This window comes from Asterias rubens, unplaced genomic scaffold, assembly GCF_902459465.1.
Source record: "Asterias rubens unplaced genomic scaffold, eAstRub1.3, whole genome shotgun sequence".
Classification (NCBI taxonomy): domain Eukaryota; kingdom Metazoa; phylum Echinodermata; class Asteroidea; order Forcipulatida; family Asteriidae; genus Asterias; species Asterias rubens.
Genome location: NW_022985694.1, coordinates 313,674 through 334,025, shown reverse-complemented (window position 1 = coordinate 334,025; position 20,352 = coordinate 313,674). Strand labels below are relative to the sequence as shown.

Here is a 20,352-nt window from a genome sequence, read left to right as displayed (position 1 = left end):
GTAGTGCCAGCCGACCATCCTGCTCACGTGATAATCGCCAGCTACATGTTTAGACATTATAGTCAACCAAATCGGCGACTTTGAACCTCAACATTCCAGAGGCATTCAACAGGCATCAAACATGCATTCACGAGGCTTGTATTTTTGAAAAGGCACAATATGTTGAGTCCCGGCTAAACAACTCAAAATGTTAATCACTTTATGAGTACGTCATCACCAAATAAATTCCTTACTATAAAAAAAAACAAGTTTGATTCGATGTAAAATATTTACCACCTTAGTTAATAAAAGTTTAATTTTGTCAAAACAAGTTTGCACTGGCTGCCAATTCCGATCATTTTAATGGTTTATTCACAATAAAAGGTTTTCGCGGCCAGAGGCCGAATTAAAACATTTGTGCATTACACACGTTGGACCATAATGTAATATTGTTTGGAGTTTAAATTTTATTTAGGATGAACTGCAGTTTAGCGGTAGTTTTGCATAATACGTTGTGGATGGGTCATTGATACAGTGATCGATACATGGGTATGGGGGAGGCTATGATGCATTGTTTGGGAAGTCAGGTTTTCTATTATAGCGAAACACTATGAAACGGCGTGGTAGTCACAGAGAAAGGATGTTTTGACCTTGCTATAGAGCTAGCTGAACATGTAGGACCCCGGGACTGAACATAGTTACATCATGTTTACAGAACAGAGTCAGATCAGCGTAAACATCCAGCTACACAGTTCCCTTTTCTTTTGCGAGTTGCACGTTTTCACCAGAACTATAGTGCCGTCTGTCCCGTCCTGTAACCATGTCCCGTAAACAAATTCCCGTCCCATTTTCCCGTACGATAACTATACATGTACATGTACATGAATTTGCTAATCATGATCGCCGCAAAAGATTATCGTAACTGTTAAATTGTCCCCCGTCACTGCTCCACTCTGACGCCCATCACTTCAGCAACTTGGTGGGACAACATCGTAATCACTAAATCATGCAAAAACTTTGGAAATAAACCGGAGCTAACAAGTAGCCTTCGATTTAATGGCTGAAAATTATGTAATCCTATTTTGGTCACTCCTCTGTCACTGCTAATAACTCTGACGCCCGCTTTTGCAACTTAAATCACCAAAATATGGAAATTATTATTATTACTATGATTATTTATTATTATTACTTATTCAGCCATTTCAACATTAGATGAAAATACAACAAATACTTCCAGATGGGCTAGGAGAAACAAAAGCAAAATAATTAATGTGGTCCATAGACCTGCCTAAACAAACCATTTCTACAATTCACATGTTTCGGTCATGTAACCAAGCCTTAAAAATCCCGAGAAAATGGCTTTACACACCCTTAGTTTGCTTTTTGCCATGCAAAGGTAAAGCCATTGTTCACCACCTGGGTTCCTCCGCGGTTCCGCCGGCAGCCGGTCCGCGGAGCCGCCGTATGATCATGCTTATTGATATTTAAATAAGCTGGGCTTCACAATAGCCGACCGGTCGCTCCACAGAGCCGCCGGAATATTCATGTTTATTGACACGTAAATGAGCCGTCGTGGCCGTGGACCTGCCCGGTTGCTACGGGTTCTTTTGTTACAAAAATCCGCGGACTCCCGCAGAATGCACGCGGAAGGGAACAGCTTGGACGTTTTGACAAGGCGCCTTAGTTGGAATGCTGTACTGTTCATCTGGTCCTCAAAATCTGTCAAAACAAATTGCATACGTAACAGGGATTTCTGCCAACTATAGCAATTGTTCCAGCTTCAGCCTTTCATCTACCTGGCTTGATTAAGGTCCACAAAGGAAATACATGACCATTTGGATTTTCGAACAAATCCCCAAAGAAAACAGGGAAAAATAATAATAATAATAGCGGGATTTATATAGCGCCATTCCATCTAGATCATGGCGCTAGCAAGCAAAGCAGATAAAGATAAATAATGGTCATACTGGAAACAGGTGAGTTTTTATATGTTTTTTAAAAGTCGCAACCGTGTCAAGTGTTCGGAGGTGCCGGGGTAAATTGTTCCAGAGCTTAGGACCAGAGATTGAGAAGGCTTTGTCGGAAAAGGAGTTTCTGGACCTAGACACTGACAGCCATGTTTCGTCATAACAGGAACGTAAACCAGGACGACCAGGTACATATGGACAGATGAAATGATTGAGGTATTGGGGAGCTGTGTTGTGAAGACATTTGAAGATGTGAAGAGCAATCTTAAAGATGATTCTTTGCCGGACAGGAAGCCAGTGTAGTTGGGAAAGAAGAGGATGTAATTATTCACCCTAGACAACTGAACTTACCTGTTTGCTCTGCATTGGTATGGCAATCTCTGGCGACGTTTGTGTTGAGCTTTTTAGCTTTTTTGTGGAGCTTTTTAGCCTTTTTGTTGAGCTTTTTAGCATTTTTGTCAAGCTTTTTAGCTGTGATTGAAAAAAAAAGAATTTGTTTGATTACAGGTTAAAAAAATTAGTTAAGTATGAAGTGGATTTTTGCTTTTGTAACAAGGAATTGACAATGTGACATCCAGCTGAAGATACTCTCACCAATGAGGTAAGTATGTTTTACAAGCTTGGGGTTGGGTGGTTAAGATACATGTCTGTACTCGTAAGAAGGAATTTGTGGGTTCGAGTAATTTTTTTCTCACTTAAAAATGAATTTTTTTGTTCTTAAGCGATTGTTAACATACCACGTTTGATGTCGCCTGGTCCTTTCAGCATCTTGATTTTCCTCTTCACACGTGGAGTTGTGTATGCTGAATTCAGACATTTTGCCTTGCGTCCAGAGGAGTCTTCACATTCAGTGCAGAAGCAAGACAGCCTTCTCACATTGACCTTGCCTTCACCCAAGCCCACAGCAGAGTGTATCTTCCTTGTACCAGGCAGCGTTTCAACATTTGTCCGTAGTGGCCTCTCCCTGTTGATTTCGGATTTATCCAAAAACAAGAATGCTCTTCTTGAGTGACTACAAGTGAAATTTCCTTCGATATCCATGCATGTGCTTGCTTTTGTGAGTCTTTGACGGCAAAACTCGTAAAAGGAGGCAGCATCCTGAATGATGCATCCTTCCTCTGCCTTAACAGCTCTGGTGATTGCACTTTTAACCACACCCCCTTCCCCGTCGCACGGATATTTTCCATGCCTGGAACCAAAGTAATTCCTCTACACTGATTCAACATCAAAGTCTGACCCGGTGTAGGCTATGTCCATGAGGGGAGTCCTTGACTTGTACTGACTGGAACATCCGTCAGTCCACTGGATCTCTCGTGCAACATCCAGACCACGATTATCTACCAAGTGTTTATCTACCTCGTTTTGAGATTTTGTCTCTGAGCGCTCGAGAAGTGAATTTCTTTTGTCTACAAACTTTGAGGTCACAAAACTAGTCAATTTCCTTCACCAAGGTAATTATTGAAATCTTTATAAATGTAACTTATTTATAGCTTATGTATTCATACTTATTTGTTGTAAGTTTGAGCTAAATTGAACGAACAGAAAATATTTTTGTATGAGCCGGAAAAACCGCGGTCGAGCTAAATTGAACGAACAGAAAATATTTTTGTATGAGCCGGAAAAACCGCGGTCGTCGCCCCATTGTTCATGTGTTATAGCAAAATGGCCCCGATTCAGCGAAACTTAATCTTTTTGGAGGTCTTTGAAAACTATTTTTACGACATCGATTCTTGATAAAAAGCCATTTAAAATAGATTTAAGACACTTTTGTATACTATTAATTACTTTGTTTATGAAATGATGGTTTTATGTAGTGGATGTTTATCGATGATTTCAACTACCTTTTTTGCTCGCCTTATGATAGAAAATGCCAGTTAGATCATGTGACGTATATACTGCCATTTGATTGGCTAATGGCGCTATTTGACGTCACAATGCAGGTCGAGTGACCTATATATTTCCCTCTGATTGGCTAAGTGTGTGCGCTCAGCGTAAGCGTACTTGTTTACTTTATTGTAATTTTTTTTTCTGAAAAAAAAAAACCCTTCACATTTCCAGCGCAAGTTTGCGTCACTTCCTGAACTGTAATACATTGGATCAAAGGATTGGGTCAATAAAAAAAAAGAACAAACATCTGGGACAAGTTTGTGTCAAATCTTGCTCTATATATACATGTAATTTGTAGATCTATGCTATAGGCCTAATTGTTCATACTTCATATAAAATAAACACTTAAAAAAAACCACTGTAACAAAACTACATGGGACTCCACATATTTAACTTTTATCATTTGAATAATACATTTCCATTTCTTTATTTACTACACACTCACACTTGACATTTAAATTTGCATTAACATTTTTATTTTTAACTGATGCCAGGAGTAAGGCTCTTTTTCCTGGCAGAATTAAATTGATCTCTTTGATCTGCTTTCTTTGATATCTCTAGCCATGCCTCAAAAGAAGAAAAAGGTTCCGGTCCTGCCAATAAAACCTGGCATAGCTCGACAATATTTGACTCATAATTTTTGTGCAGTGCCTGATGATGGCAAAGTAAAGAATGGACATGTATTGCTCAACTATATTCAGAATGAACGCTCTGCCACCAAAACAATTCATAGCATCAAAGCAAAGTTTGGTATATGTGCACATTTATCGCGGGTCAATAGTTTGGTTTCCCGAAGCCTCAACAAGTTCAAAAAAATGACTCAAGATAATGAACGGAGAAAGTTTGAAGAAATCTGTAAAGCTGTGTTCTACAATCGTGAAGACCCGGCTGCAGATCCACCCAACCCACAATCTTCATCCATCCCAAAATTAAGTACACCTTCCCCTGACCCAGAACATGATGACGATCCATCTACCAGTTCCGCCATGCCTTCTCCGTCAGTACATGTTTGTACATCACCTGTATCCGACCAATCTCCTCGACTAAGGGATAGTGTTTTGACTCCAAGAAAGAAGAAACTCAAGAAAAGATTGGAATTCGCTATGAAATCTAAATGTGCTATGCAAAGTAAATACAGAGAAAACTTAAAGGAGTTAAGATTAAAGGTGAACAAAACACCAAGGAAGGTTAAACACTTACACCAAACAATAAGAAGAAAAGAAGCGACAATAACACAGTTAAGACAAACACTTTGTGAAAGCAGTTTGGCAAAACAGCTTTTAGAACCCAAGACAGAAATAAAAAGGTTGAAAAACGTCAGCAACGAATGAAGAATATCAAGCCTAAGCATCGTCCCAATAACGAAAATGAGACTAGATTAGCCAGCACAATAAAAGATCGAGATGAAACAATAAGGAATCTGGAGAACGACAAACTAATAATACAAGAAACATATCAGCAGTTAATTTCTACTCGAAGTGAAGAAAAATCTACAAAGAGAGATGGGAAGACATATAATTTAGACACAAGGATGATGGTTTATGATGCCATTGTTAATCAAGTTCCAACCAAAAACATTCCAGTCATCATAGAGAAATTTTCACAGCGATCTGGAGTCATACTCAAGGATCTTCCTCATAGAAACACCGTGGAACAAATGGCAAGGGAGCTTGGTGTCATCTCCGACCTTCAGGCAGCAGAAATTGCCATGGTAACTAACAACTTAACACTTGGGGTTGATGCAACCACACAAGAGGGGGTACACATCAATAGCATCCATCTTACCACTACCTCAAGTTGTCAAGTAGTAGCCATCGACCAACTACCTGGCGGTACAGCTGATGACTACTCGCAGCATGTTATCAATTCAGTTGATAACACGGCAACAACATATTCAAGCTTTCATAATGCCAACTACCAAGACTCTAGGAACAAAATAATCGGTAACATTTCAAACACAATGACAGATCGGGTAGCTGTTAATCATGCCTCTATCGTAAAAATCAACGAATCATGGGACAAATCACTAAACGAACTTAACTGCCACCTTCATCCCCTAGACACAATTGCAAGCTCATGTAAATCAGCACTGAAATCTTTAGAGACCAGCAGAGGACATCTATATGGCAACGACTGTATGGCAGGCAACATTGTGCTCCAGATGAACAAACTTCGCTATAAAGATGGGAAAGGGGATCCTAAAGGGTTTACAACATTCTTAGAAGATGAGCATCTCCCAAAGGGCCTCATACCGCGTTACCGTGGCAACCGACTCCACATTCTTTTTCACATCTGCGGGAAGTTTTTTGAACATCATGACATCTTCTTCAGATTTGTAACGACAGGCTCAGTATCATGTGGGGGACTTCAAGCCAGCATTCGACATGACTTCAACAATGAAATTGCCAAGCAAGAACTTCAGGTCCTTGGGCTATTCGGATAAACTTTTGTCAGGTCCCTGGATCGCATCAGACAACCAGATTGACCACATTGATGGCATCAATATTGTGAGGAGTGTGGTAATCGAACTGAAGAAAACCCAGGAAAACCCCATGAGTATCTTGGAAAGGGAGAACGATTTTCTTGGAAGCCCCCTAGATGGTACTAATTCGACGCTGATAAGCTTGAGGAAATTTCCATCGTCTGCCAACATGGTTGCAGCTTGTTCTACTGCTGTCATTGAGGTTCTAGAGAGGCAGTACAAGCGCTACTTCAACCTGGACCTGACCGAAGAGCTCAGAAGACAGACTCAATCTGCTAGGTGCCATAATATTGATGCAGAGGAGATAATGGGCATGTTCAGTGCTGCCAAGCAACGGTCACCCAATGCTACACTCTGTTATCTTTCTTCAAGAATGCGAGCGACTAAAAACCGTGTAGTACCATACCTAGACAAAATGGAGAGGAAGAGTCGAGAGAAAGTGGTTGGTTGGGCTGTGGCCATTGCAAGGAAGAAGAGAGGCAACAATCGTGAAAGACAGGTTCAAATCAGGCAGGAGATGTCTCGAAGAGCAAGTGGGAAAAGACAAAAAAGGGAACAGAAGGAGAGAAAGGCAATCGAGGCTAAGCTGAAAGGTCTTCAGCTAGATAATGTCAACAAGGAATTCCCAGAGCTGGAAAAGAGCACAGTAGCTGATCTGGTTGATATTTTGTCTGGTGGGGCTGTGGGGAGAGATATTTGCCATGTGTGGTTTGACAGTCTCTCCAACGAGAAATCAGTATATTCTGGCAGACTGGAAAAACTAAAGCGCAAGAACAGCAACTTGTATGTGGTTGCTTACTGGGACGAGAGCAGCAATGAAGCCACATGGATGCAGTCGACTACGAAATGTCCAAGTTTCAGTTAGGTGTTGACCTGATCTGTGATGATCTCAGGTTGTCCTAACCCTGTAAGTAGAAGTATACACAAACATTACAATTATGGAATGGTTAATTAAATGGTTTCCTCTTTTTAATTTTTTTTTCAAATGCTACACAAGGGAATTTAGGCAGATTTTACTTTCAAAATTGAAAAAAAAGGAAACATTAATTAATTAATTAAGTTAATTAATTAATTAATTAGACTAATTAATTAGTCAATAAATACAAACTTCAGTCAACTGTACTTTCTAAAAGCTCTCTGCTGGTATCAATGCCTTGCAATTAGTTTTGCAATTGAGGAAGTTATGAAAAAAAAGTTAAAACAATTTTTTTTTTTTTTCTGCAAAAATCAACAAAAGCGGATTCATTTATTCAATTAAAACATACGCTAAGATTTTTAACGAATTCCCGACATTAAAAAAAGCGTAACTTATTACTTGTATGTCTTAGAAGAAAGATCTTTGTGTCATTGTAAAGTTCTCTCCAAGACCTTTTCAATGATGTTAGTTACACTGATATTCAACAATGTTGAATTTTTTTGTCACATATCTACTATAGGAAGAACGAGATGCAATTCATCACATCTATCCATGCTTACAACACTCAAGCACCGTGAATATGGCAAATCTAAGGATACGATGGCCCTACAGAGTGTAGATTGGCTAACAAAACACAGATTTCAGAAATCAAAATAATTTGCCAAAAATAAGTTATAATATATCACTAATTACGGGCTGTGTGCGCGTTGTGAATGTGCGGGTGCGTGTGTGCATGTTTGAATTGAAGTGACCATAATTTATTCATTCCAATCTTCTGCTTTTCTATACTGATCCAATAAACAAGTGAACCAAAAAGAAGTCGAAAAATTTATGTTCGAGGTCCAGCATTGTAAACATATTGTAATTGTTGCAGTCTCATCTTTGAAAGCCTTCACATCATCTCAAGCTATTTATGCAAAACTTTTTCTCTGATGATACTTTTTGATGTTACATACTTTTATTTCATTATTTTTAAATAGACAGCAAGCTTTCAGACTGAACTGAATTGTTTTCTTTTTTAATCATTAACAATAAAAAGTCATATGTCTTTCATCTACAGACTACAACCAGAGGAAGGGGGCACGGCAGAAGAAGTGGGCAAGGCAGGGGAAGGGGTCAAGGCAGGGGGCAAAGCAGAAGAGCAAGGGGACAAGGCACAGCAAGGGGACAAGGGGGCAAGGCACATCAAGAGAGGGGCGAGGAAGGGCAGCCAGGGGCACTAGAGGCAGAAGGGTTGCGGCACTGCAACCTCTGCCACAAGCCCAGGCAGTGACTGTTCTTCGTGAACAGAGGCAGCACATATTAAGGGTAAACATCAATTTAAAATTAGATCACTAGTAGTGGTACATAAGTTGGGCAAAAATAAACTTTTTACTGACGCCGTACTTTATTAAAATGCAAACTGCAATAAAATTGACATTGTAAATTTCACATCCATTATTGATAACACAGGAAGGCCTATGATTAAAAAAAAAATGTAAACAGAACGTTCTGGCTCTACCATGGTTGATAAATCCCTCGTCAATCAAACTGTAGAGTTACATTAAATAATGTTCACACCTATAAGAAAAACAAAATCCAAAGCTCTTGTTGGACTTGAATACAATCAATTCAATTGTGAAATCTGTCCAATAAATAATTAAATACCAATGTTAAAATACATCAGCCATTACTGTTAGCAAGAAATGTGGGTACACAACTAGCGCAGATAATTGAAATGCACAAGTTTATTTTGAAGGTAAAACAAACCCACATGTACATTGTATATTTCTATTGAAACTTATGATTTTGTAGTCGCAAGACTACCTGGACCCCTTTACTAGCAAACCATGCACATCTAAGTGTTTATTCAACATACTGGGATTCTTGTACAGTGTACACAGATGTACATGAATGGATGGATGCTGTAGGTAGTGACAACCCTACAGCAAGAACTGCATGTATACAGCTCATAAACCTGCCCAAATTCAGTAGCCAAAAATCCAGGATTTTTTTTTTTTTTAGTATACTGTCGTCAATGTAAGGTTAGTCTGACAATATTGATAGGGAATCAAAGTTAAACATTGCCAATTTCTAATTACGCAGGAGGACATTGCAAATATGTCAATTGAAGATGTAAGGCAGTTGCTGCTGCAAGCTGCAGAGAGAAGCCCAGGTCTCATCTTCAACATTTTACATGAGCAGCCAGAGCAGCCAGCCCAACCTCGGCCTGCTCAAGATCTAGAGTGGTGTACTTGTACACATTGCCGACCAATGCCAACAGATGAGGAATGTATTTGTTGCAGAAATACACCTGGGAATTGCCTTTCTATACATCCAGTATGTACATTTAGCAACATAATCAGTACTGTAATTTGAAGGCAGTGGACACTATTGGTAATTACTCAAAATATTTATTATCATAAAACCTTACTTGGTATTCGAGTAATGGTGAGAGGTTGATAGTATAAAAAACTGTGAGAAATGGCTCCCTCTGAAGTAACGCAGTGTTTGAGAAAGAATTAATTTTCCACCAATTTGATTTTGAGACCTCAAAATTAGATGAGGTGCTGCTTCTTCTCCTCGACGGTGCATGTTGTTGGCCGACGACGTGTTTATCCAGTAAAAACGTGGCCAACCTACCTAACGACATTTTCATTTCCACTGCTGTTCGACGCCATCTCTGCATAACGGAAACTGGAAGCTTAATCGATGTGTTAAGCAGAGATAGCGTCTTTTTATGCTCTTTGTTATACTTTGCTTTTGCTCGTTTTTTTGCACTCTCTGTGAGTTTCGGACGGCCTGTTTTTTTGGTACGATCATCCATTGTTGCTGACAAATATTGGTTGATCGCATCGGTAGTCCCCCGGCGCGCCGAGTGTGGATGGAGTGTGCACCAAAATGGAGTTTTCAATGGGCCGTGCGTGTGTGTACTGTGTATACCGATGGGTGCATGAGTTTAAATAGTCTAGTTCCCTGACCACATATTCCTTGACCTCTTTTAATGTAAACATAGGTCAAAGATTTGGGGTGTGGGAGCCAGACTACGTGTATGTACACAACACAACCTCGTATGCAACGGTGGGTTAATTTGGCGCGCTCAAAAAAGTTTTTAAAGTGTTATGGGCGCGGCGAGATCTATCATCATTCAGAACGACGTTTGCTGCGAACCATAGAAACCGACCGTTCGCGAATTATTTACATGTGCCCAATTGAGTGAAAAAAATAGCTACTATTTGTCGTGTGAGGGCAGTATCTACGAAATTGATTCAACAAATTAATAAAACGCTACCGGAGTGATAAAGTCCGATCGGAAAATTACTTTTCTTTCTTTCTCATCAAATATGGCATTATGGACGGAAATATTTCAAGGGGTGTTTTCTACTATCATTATCATTAATACTGCATTAATTGTAACTTTCAAAACAAACAAAGTGTAGGCCTCCAATTTTTAATTGTAGAAGACGAATGCTAGTAATTTTACTAATATGCCTTGCTGCGTTACCGCAGTGATGTTTTTACTCAGCTTTTTCGTTCCATCCGAAAAGTACCATTGCACGCTGGCAGCGTCCAATGGTACTTTTTGGATGGATCGAAAAAGCACGGTGAGTGACTCAGCGTGCAATGGTACTTTTATTTGCTATCACGTGACGGACAATCTTCCAATCAAATGGCAAGGATCTGCTTGGGTGTTATATAAAACTAACTATACTGCAGCCGATTTCACGAAACGCTAGGATTAATCCTATCTCGAGTTCAGGCATGAGAATCTTCCGGATTTTTCCGGATTTCCGGATTTTTCACTTCAAAATATGTGGTCTCCGAGTTCAATGTGAATTTGATATAAAATTTGGGGGGTAGGTCCAGGTGGGTTAAGGTCAAATGTTGAAAAATATTGTGAAAATTTCCTGAGAAAATGCACATTTAATACATTGATGCCGGATGGAAAGGAAGTGCGCTTTCTCGTTTCGTCCGTGTTTAATATGTGTACACAAAAAGACGTCACGTGTTTCTTATATTCGGATCCTCACTGTTTACGTCACCGAAATGCGCATGTATGGAGAATTTGTCAAGACGTGATACGTAAAATACAATCTTTCATACACGCGGGGCACTGTGCAGTCAGCCAAATTCTCACTACATCCTGTAGACTGTGAAGAACAAGTCCTCTGTGTGTTTTATGTGTGTGGTTGGCGCGCGCGATGTGTATCACAATGCTAGTGTTGAACAAAATAACTAACTGCGACTTGTGCGAGTCTATTTGCTACACATGTTGTTGCACAACCAGCGGCATGCACATGGCAGACATTTTCCGCTGTCGCTGAGTCAAAATGGCACTCAGTGTAGCGTTTGTGCAACGTGATGCCGCTGTTGATGTCAAGGAAATTGACAAAACGATAAAGAATAAATGGAATTGGAGCTGGTGCGACAAAGTTTTGTTTCCTGGATCTCCTGACCAGCATTTAGTCAGCGATTGTTTTCGCAAGCTTAATCAAGCTGGCGATGCATTTTGTACATGTTGCCAAGCCACGATCAGATATGGAAGCTCTGGCTGGACTGCATTGCAGAAACACGCAACCAAGAGTGAGCACAAACGCCGGTTAAGAGAGAGAGGCGAACCAACTATCGGTTATCAGTGGTAGAACACGGTAATTATGAGCTTTGTTTCTATTATTTTAATATTAGGTTGTGTCTTAATAATTTTATAGATTGTTGATCTTTTTTTTTTTTTACTTGCTTGAGTGACGAACCTTGTTGTATTGTAATCATCGTATCCTCCACATGCACAATGTACGTTGTCACATACAACTCGAATTTCCGGGGTTGGAAAATGCACTTTGTGGAGTCTAATCTCAACCTCGTTCTAGTTATATTCAATGTTAAATTATAACCTCGTACTCATAAACGCATCGCTCTCGCCGCATAATATTTTCCCAGTGTGCGCCGTCGTTGGTCATTAAATCACGAACATTTCATTGCAAAAGATGTGCTATACAACCGATCCTCAAATCGCAAACACATAAAAAATAATTGTTTATGAAAAAGTATTATTCAGGGCAGAAATTTGGGCCAAATAGTGAAAAAGCAAGTTGTTGTTTTTTTTTCTATTTGCTGTTGTTTTGGGAACCTTACCTCTGTTTTATTTATTTAATCTGTTGTGAATATTAGTGCGTTGCATACCAATATCTTTCGAGCCAGTGTTGTTTTAATTTTAATATGTTAACAATGGTTTCAAATATACTTTTTCCACAGGTCAATCCTCCAGAAGCACCCCTCCATATGGTTTGAATCCTCTCCTTTTGCATCCTGGAGACATTGGAGTAGACACAAGAAATCCAACAGAGCCAGCAAAGCTTAGAGTTACCAGGGCCGACAGATTAGCACAGGCACAGGTGATCATTCATTTAGTTGTAATATGTATTGGTTACATTGTGACATTTTGTTTATTCTAGCATTAGACTTTTAGGTTAACAAACTTGTTGACATCATTTTGAATTTGTGTTTTCAATTATTAAAATGCACTGTGTTTTTCTTTTGTTTTTATTAAAAGGCAGTGATATTGGGTGTACTAGCTGAGCACAACCTCCCCTTCACTATGGCACCTGCCTCCGATTTCACGAAACTCATCGCAAGTAGCGAAGCATCGTAGGGTTTGCGATGTGTCGCAGACTACGACACGTCGCGGCTGCGACGAGTTCCACAATCCATTTCACCAAACACGTCGTAAGCGCGACGAGTTGCAACTCAAACCATTTTCACTCTTAATAAAAACAACCCTTTGGACGAGGATGAACTATTAAAGTTGTACGGCTGTTTCGTGTTGTTGCAACTTGGGTCATGGAACAGTCGTATATAATTCATTCAAGATGGCAGACACTCAGTACCGTTCCACGCACACATGGACGCACTGGCGAGAAATCGTGGAAAATGATTGGAGTAGAGTGAAAGCGAGTGAAATGTCGTCTGCTGAAGTTGTGAAAGGCGCTGAAAGTACTCACTCAAAGTAAGTATTGTTGTTGAGTAGAATTGTGTCGATCTTTTGGGTGTCATTCTTAGAGACTACATTCAAGTATTCCGAGTGCAAATTATTACATTACACTGTTACACAGTCAGTCAGTTGCTACGATAAAAAGGTCAACTGTTCGTTGTTGTTACTGAACCAAGTATCAGCCCGCTGCAGCAAAAACATGAAAAAAGTGTACGTACATGTAACTTTGTTTAACGTTATGTATCGTTTAGCGTGTTGTTCTCGTTTTTGTTTTGTGGAGCGAGGAAACGATTTACAACATTCGACAGCAACTTCAATCAAGTGAAACAATTTGGTTCTTGCAAAATATAACAATCTGCTACACTGAGTGTCAGACTCACTGTCCTGACAGTTATTTTATTTATTTAAAATAATATGTCAATAATTACAATTTAGATGACATGAAATGAATCTTTGTAGAGCACCGACTGACCAGAGCCTGAGGGTAGCACACAAAAAATGTGTTGGGCATCAATCAATTCATTCATGACAATCAAAAACTGTCACAAAACGAGTCACTATCATCATCAGAATATGCTATAATAAAAATACCATAAATTATTGCTCTAGAATTGCAAGCGTCAGGAGGGTTGTGGGTTCCAATCCCACCCGAGTAACATGCCTGTGTTATTTTTTCACAGGACTCAGGGGAAAGTACTGAGTATACAGTGCTAACTAACACACATCAGTGTGTGGGTAAAAACCAAAATTAATATAAATTATTTATAAATATATAATTATAGCCTTATAAAATACCATATCAAATTTATTACTTAGTCATGTTAGAGAAAACTCAGCAATGCTTGCGACTTACTTGGTTTTTATTTACATTTGATGACTGTCATGACTGTTGTAGGCTAATGTAACTTTGTGCACTTTTTTGCCGATATAAACAAAATGTGTGCAGAAACACTAAAACGTCTGACCGCTCACCAAACTGGGAGCATGAAGAAGTGGCGGTTTTGTGTGCCTTTGTGAAAGCAAATACAGCCGCGTTATTTGGAACGAACACGAAGGGAAAGAAGGCCGATGCAGGTGTGGAGAGTGTGAAGACTGAACACTGGAAACAGTTATCAGAAGTTCTTGTTGCGAGTGGGGGACGCAAGCGTGATCATGATAAGATCCGTCATAAGTGGTCAGATGTGGCCAGCAAGGCCAAGGCTTACCACCAAGAGTTTTCCAAGACAGGTGAGTAAGTTTTCCTTTTTCGGGGTACTTATTTATCCCTATTTACCGTGCAATGTATTTCATTCCATTTTATCCATCTCAGCTCCGCTCTGTGGGGATTTGCGGGGGGGGGGGGGGGGGTGGGGGGCTTACAACCTGTTATGCAAATATACATGTGAAGTAACACACACCAAGCTCATCATTCACAAAAACCATCTCTGCCCTCAGCCATTTACATAAACCACACTGGGTTTACAGAAGCACCTTAAAAGTATAACTCGGTCTTCGCCTCATTTAATATGAGACGCGCAAGCACAATATTTTTTTGAATTCCACTCGTGCTCGTGTAATAACCAACGTTATCCACCAATCAGATGCTCGTACTGGAGGGTGGTATAAAAACCTTTACTACTTCCAGTGTTTTTATTATACAGTGCCATGAAAGTGGGTGATGAACTGCTCTGAAATAATTTACTTGTTTTTGCTTTCAGGAGGGGGTCCGAAGCCCAAACCAAACAAGACGTATGATATTGTACTGGATGTGTTGGACCCCATTGCCAAGGATGGCATTGTTAACCATGAAGATGGTGAGACGGACCTTAATGAGGACGTGGCCATGATCAACAATGTGGCATATGGTAACTACATTTTCTTTTTAACTAACTATTCATGAGGATAATATTTTTTTCAACTATAAAATTTGCTACCATGGTATTGAACTTGCACGTAATTTGTCTAATTCTTCACTTTACAACTTCCACAGTAATAGCTGCCGAAGATGCAAGACAGGCGGTTGTTGAAGATGGTGGAGAAGATGAGTGTGAGCCGGAGGGGGAGGAAGAGGAAGAGGATATGCCTGTGGTGGCAAAGAAACCAAAGCTGACCACCAAACTCAGTACATGTACAAGGATACCTAATAATGCCATATATAATGTTGAAAAGGAAAGGTTGGTAGTAGCAAAGGAACAGTTAGGCGTCTCTAAACAGATTGCAGAAGCTTTGGCTAATATCAGCCAAACCTTAAGTGTCTTGTTAAATGTGAAGCTGCAGGAAAATGGGATGACACTAGTGAATGAGGGTTAATTGTTTTATTTGAAGATGTTTGTGTTGGTCTACCTTGTTTTGGACAGAGCCTTGCCATATTTTAATGGATAATTGTTGACTTAGCTAGAAATAAACAAAATTGTTAAATAATATAAATAAATTATTTAATTGATAAATTATTAAAGTAATATATTATTAAATAATATAAATAAGTTGTTTCTTCATTTATATTTTTATTTTTTTCTTGGGGGGTGGGGGGAGGTTTCGTTTAACATCCTCTTAATTTGCCCATAATTATTGCGGGAATTACTTTATAGTTTCAGTCAAAGCTTTAAAGGCAGTGGACACTTGGTAATTACTCAAAATATTTATTAGCATAAAACCTTACTTGGTAACGTATAATGGGGAGAGGTTGGTTGTTACCAGACATTTTTGTTTTGGGTTTGGGGGGGGGGGGGGGGCAGCGGGTGCAAAAGGCCATTTCTAGACATCCTAGTTCATGTATTTGATAAAAATAACTGAGTGTGCCAATTGGATGATGTCAATACAACATTTTATTCAAACTTCAACACTTTATATTCTCCTAACGTTGCATTTCAAATCTTAAAGTACACAACTTATTCTAATGCTCATGTTGAGATACACCAAGTGAGAAGACTGGTCTTTAACAATTACCAATAGTGTCCAGTGTCTTTAACAGAGGTTCTGAAGCTTTCCTTTTTGATTAGTAATTTCAGTTGTACATGTAATTTCTAACAAAAAAATATCATGGTCTGTTTACTGTATACCTATTTACATAATTGTATAAAAAGAATTGTGTTTGTTCTTAAAAGAAAATCATTAAAAGACACATTCAGTCTCAAGGAAAAGAGAACACAATAATGAATCATGTATGTGGATTTTTTTGTGTTTTTAGTGCCAAAGAATTCGAAAAAAAACCGAACAGTGTGTCAAATTCAGCTCCTTGACCCCTCTCCCCTAGGCCCAAGTCTAGGGATTATACAAGTTATCACACAAGCTCGAGTGGAACAGCGAAAAATATAGCGCGTCTGCGTCCCATATTCAAATTTACTTCTGCCCGGGTGCACATAGTGTACTGCAATTAAATTTGGTAGTTGCAAGCTTGCTTTTGACAAATTTGAAGGAGAAATATAGTAATTTTCTGCCAATATCAGAATAATGCGCAAGGGTTGAGAAAATGTGAACTGCAAATAAAAAATGTGGGGGTGTTTAAACCTTTAATAATGACCAGTGTTTATAACCGGTTGTGAGTGGATACTCTGGGCTAGTCTTGGTGCAAGACGTTTCTTGTTACGGGCGATGCGGGCGCTGTTGGTTAGTTGGCCGTGCTGTGTGTGAAAGGAAAATGAGACACCTTGCACCAAAACTATATGCGCACGAACAGATTCGAAAACTGTTGTCTCAGTCATAACAATGCAACACACGGAGCTCAAGCACGTCGGAAATGGATAAGCTTAACAGAGTTTCTTACTTTATGATTTATTATGCTTTTTTAAACCAAAAAGGTATTTATGAATGGGAATAAAAGACTAGTGACTTGTTCTTAAACGGCCGTTTAAAACCTTGCATGTTTTTTTGCCGTCAAAAAAAGGCCCTCGTCGAACACATGCCATGACCCTGCCGGTTTTAACTGCCGTTTAAGAACTCGTCGCTACCCTTTTAATCGCTTATTTACAACCCCTGACAAATCTTGTTCTCTTCCAGTTAGAAATAGCGATTGATTAGTTCGTTCCTCTTGACTGTGCCATCATGCAAAGGGCCGTTGTACTGAATGCCTTCATCTTCATAGTTGTCGTCTGCATCTTCATCAAGATCACCATCAAATTCAGGCTCCCTGAGACTCTTGGAGATGTTAAAGAGTACACAACAAGCTTTTATGATGAAGCATGCCCTTTCTGGGGATACCCTCATTCCAAGGGAAAGGCAAGGAAATCTTCTCTTGAGCTGTCCAAAGGTTTGCTCAATGACAACCCGTGTTCGTCTATGACTCCTGAGGCAAAAAAATGCACGAAAATTTGAAACAAGTATGTTATGTATTGTTTATCTTTCTTTAATATTGCAATTTATTTATTTATGTCATAACATTGCGATAATAATTTAAACCTGCCACATGAACTCACTATCAATTATATTGTAACTGATAGTTTGTTAATAGTAATGGAGGCTTAAATCAATATTAAACTACTATACCTATTGTATCTTCTTTCAGCATTTGTTGCTGGATATTGTACAGGGGTCATCAGCCATGGACGAAGGGCATACCCTGTGTCGCCAATGAGAACTCCATGGAATCTGGTTGCAGGTAGATAAATATGTATTACTTTTTTGTGATTAGGTAAAGCTAAGGATTTATAAAGATGATTGAAACATTGTTACTTTGTTTGGTTCAGTGTTGACAAAAAACAAAAAAACAAAGTTTGGCTTAATCTGTTGTCTGAGTCACGAGAAAATAGTTGAAAACCTTGCACATTTGTACTATATAGACACATTATTTCAATTTGAGTTGTGTCAACAAACTATATACAGTGTATCTTCATCTTCTGTTTTTTTCGCCTTTGACAGGATTTCAGAAGGAAACATCCCATGAAGACTGGTACTGGCATGATCTTCAGAAACAGTGAGCTTACAAACTGATAAAATTGTGAATACTGTACCAATACAATCGGACATTTGATTTTTAAGTTTTATTTTATGTTTATTCCTATTAAAATTTTTGTAATGTTCAATATAAAAAGGCATGGTGATGTTAGCTAATTTCTGCAAACAATTTCCCTCACTTTGTGCAAATTTCAGATGTTTAATTTGGATGAAATTGTTTTTCTTTTTCTTTTGTACACCAGGTAGAAAGAAAATTTCTGACAAACCTCCCATTTTCAAATCTGTCACTGATACGGCTTCCATGAAAAATAGCACTGTCATGCATACTCCCCGGCCATCTGGCAACCACATTTATGATGTTAAACTTCGCATCACAGATCACTTGGGCGTTTATGCTGTGGAACCCTTTTCTGTTGACAAACAGATGTTCATTATCACCTAATGGTGCTCCATAGAGGCGAATGTGGCTGCAGTCAACTGCTCCAATCACATCAGGGAAGTTGGCCAGTGCAAAAAATTCTCTTTTTTTTTGCATTTCCTCTTGCAAGTTTGCAGGAAACCTGATGACTACGTTTGCCAGTCTGCAAAATGCCCGTGTTACTCCATGTACTATCCACTGATGGTACACTGACGGTATGAAGGTCTCCATGCACAGTGTAAAATGAACTTGTGGCATAAAACCTTAATGCTGTCAGTACCTTCATGTGAGCTGGAATTGCATTGCTACGCTGTGAAAAGAAAAACACTTTCAGCATTTCATTTCATAGTTTTGTAGGACAAACACAATGTCCACAGATTTACACTAAACTTACACAGTTTGAAGATAATGATAGTAGAAAGCTTCCCTGAAAATATTACGTGCCGAGGTGCTGTAGTTTGGGGAAATGAGTAAAACAGTGGCATGAAAATAATGGGAGACTTTCTGGGACGATAGAGGGCAGCAGACTTACCGGGTAAATCCATTGTTCTCAGAATTATGCGCATGTTCAGAACTACGTAAACAATGGAAATTTACCCGGTATGTCTGCTGCCACCTAGCGTTGGAAAGTCTCCTATTGTCGTCTCATGAGACGAAAATTATTTTAATCATTTACCAACGTATTTTCATGACATTGTTTTACTCATTTCTCAAAAACTGCAGCACCTCAGTAAGTAATATTTGAAGGGGAGCTTTCCACTATCATTACATTGTATCTTCAAACCCTGTAAGTTTAATGTAAATCTATGGACATTTTGAAAAGGTACCCAAATCCTTTATGGCAAGTTTATATTACTCTCCATGTTGCAAGGGTTTACCAATATTTCATGTGATATTTCATGTGATAGAAATAATAGAGAACTTATCATGCCCTTTTACTATAAAATAAACAAATTTTTAAGCAGTAAAATATTTTGTGTGTTATAATAAAGTGTATTTTTTGTTTCATGTTTGAAAAAGCTGGTCAAATTTAATATAAACAGTCTGTGAAGAGTGGTCAAAACTAGTTGTTTGTATTAGAATAAGCTTATTTCTGGTGTAAATAAAGAAACTTATTTTCATATGTCTATCTGACTTAATTTCTTTGTGTCAGTAATATACATTGGTATAGGACATTATATGCTGGCCCAATGTTCCCTATTGGGGGTTTCCTCTAATCATAAACTGGTATTTCTTAGTTTTCTCTCATGTGTATCTCTGTGCCCTATGCTTTTTAGGATCCTTTTTGTTTCATAACCAGATATAACTTTATATAATTCATTTTGATTGGCCAACTTTGTTTGGATTGGACATAGTGTGGAAGAGTTTTGTGGGTTGGTTTATTAGTAGTTTTACTTTACAAAAAAAGAAGAAAAAAGGAAATTGATAAATAAATAAAAACTTGAAGGGAATAATTATAAACAAATCAGGATATTTTTTTAAAGAGAGCTACAATGTATTGGTATTTAACAATAATATTTCAGAAACTTGAGTTTGCTGCCCAAACCAACAGCGCCACCACTGTCTAGAACGAAAAAAAAGATGGGGGAGTTCCCCGCTGGTACCAGTCTTGTTCGTGCTGAGAGGTGTGGTTGCGCTCTGGGCGGCAGCTGGGCCTTGACTGAAGGCTAAAGATCATTGTGTGTGGGTTGGTTAATGATCAGTCGGCAGTCATCAGCCGCCGCCGCGTGAGGGTCAATCCACAAGAGGGCGGCATTGTAAAAATAGACGTAAAATCACGTTGTCTCTCATCAGACAACGATTAGTTTGTTGCACCCCTCCCACCCCCCCATATCACCCAAACATTATTTTATTTAGGCCTATAGT

At 38.9% G+C, this 20,352-nt stretch overlaps 1 protein-coding gene across 1 annotated transcript; it reads right to left on the bottom strand.

The window, feature by feature from the left end:
* Nucleotides 1-17,174: 17,174 nt before the first annotated feature.
* Nucleotides 17,175-18,672, bottom strand: LOC117305616 (putative nuclease HARBI1). Its single transcript, XM_033790496.1, has 3 exons — nucleotides 18,335-18,672; nucleotides 17,661-17,762; nucleotides 17,175-17,460 (listed from the first exon to the last, which is right to left on the bottom strand). The coding sequence occupies exons 1-3, from the start codon at nucleotides 18,601-18,603 to the stop codon at nucleotides 17,175-17,177; spliced, it is 657 nt and encodes a 218-aa protein (XP_033646387.1). The 5' UTR covers nucleotides 18,604-18,672.
* Nucleotides 18,673-20,352: the final 1,680 nt, after the last annotated feature.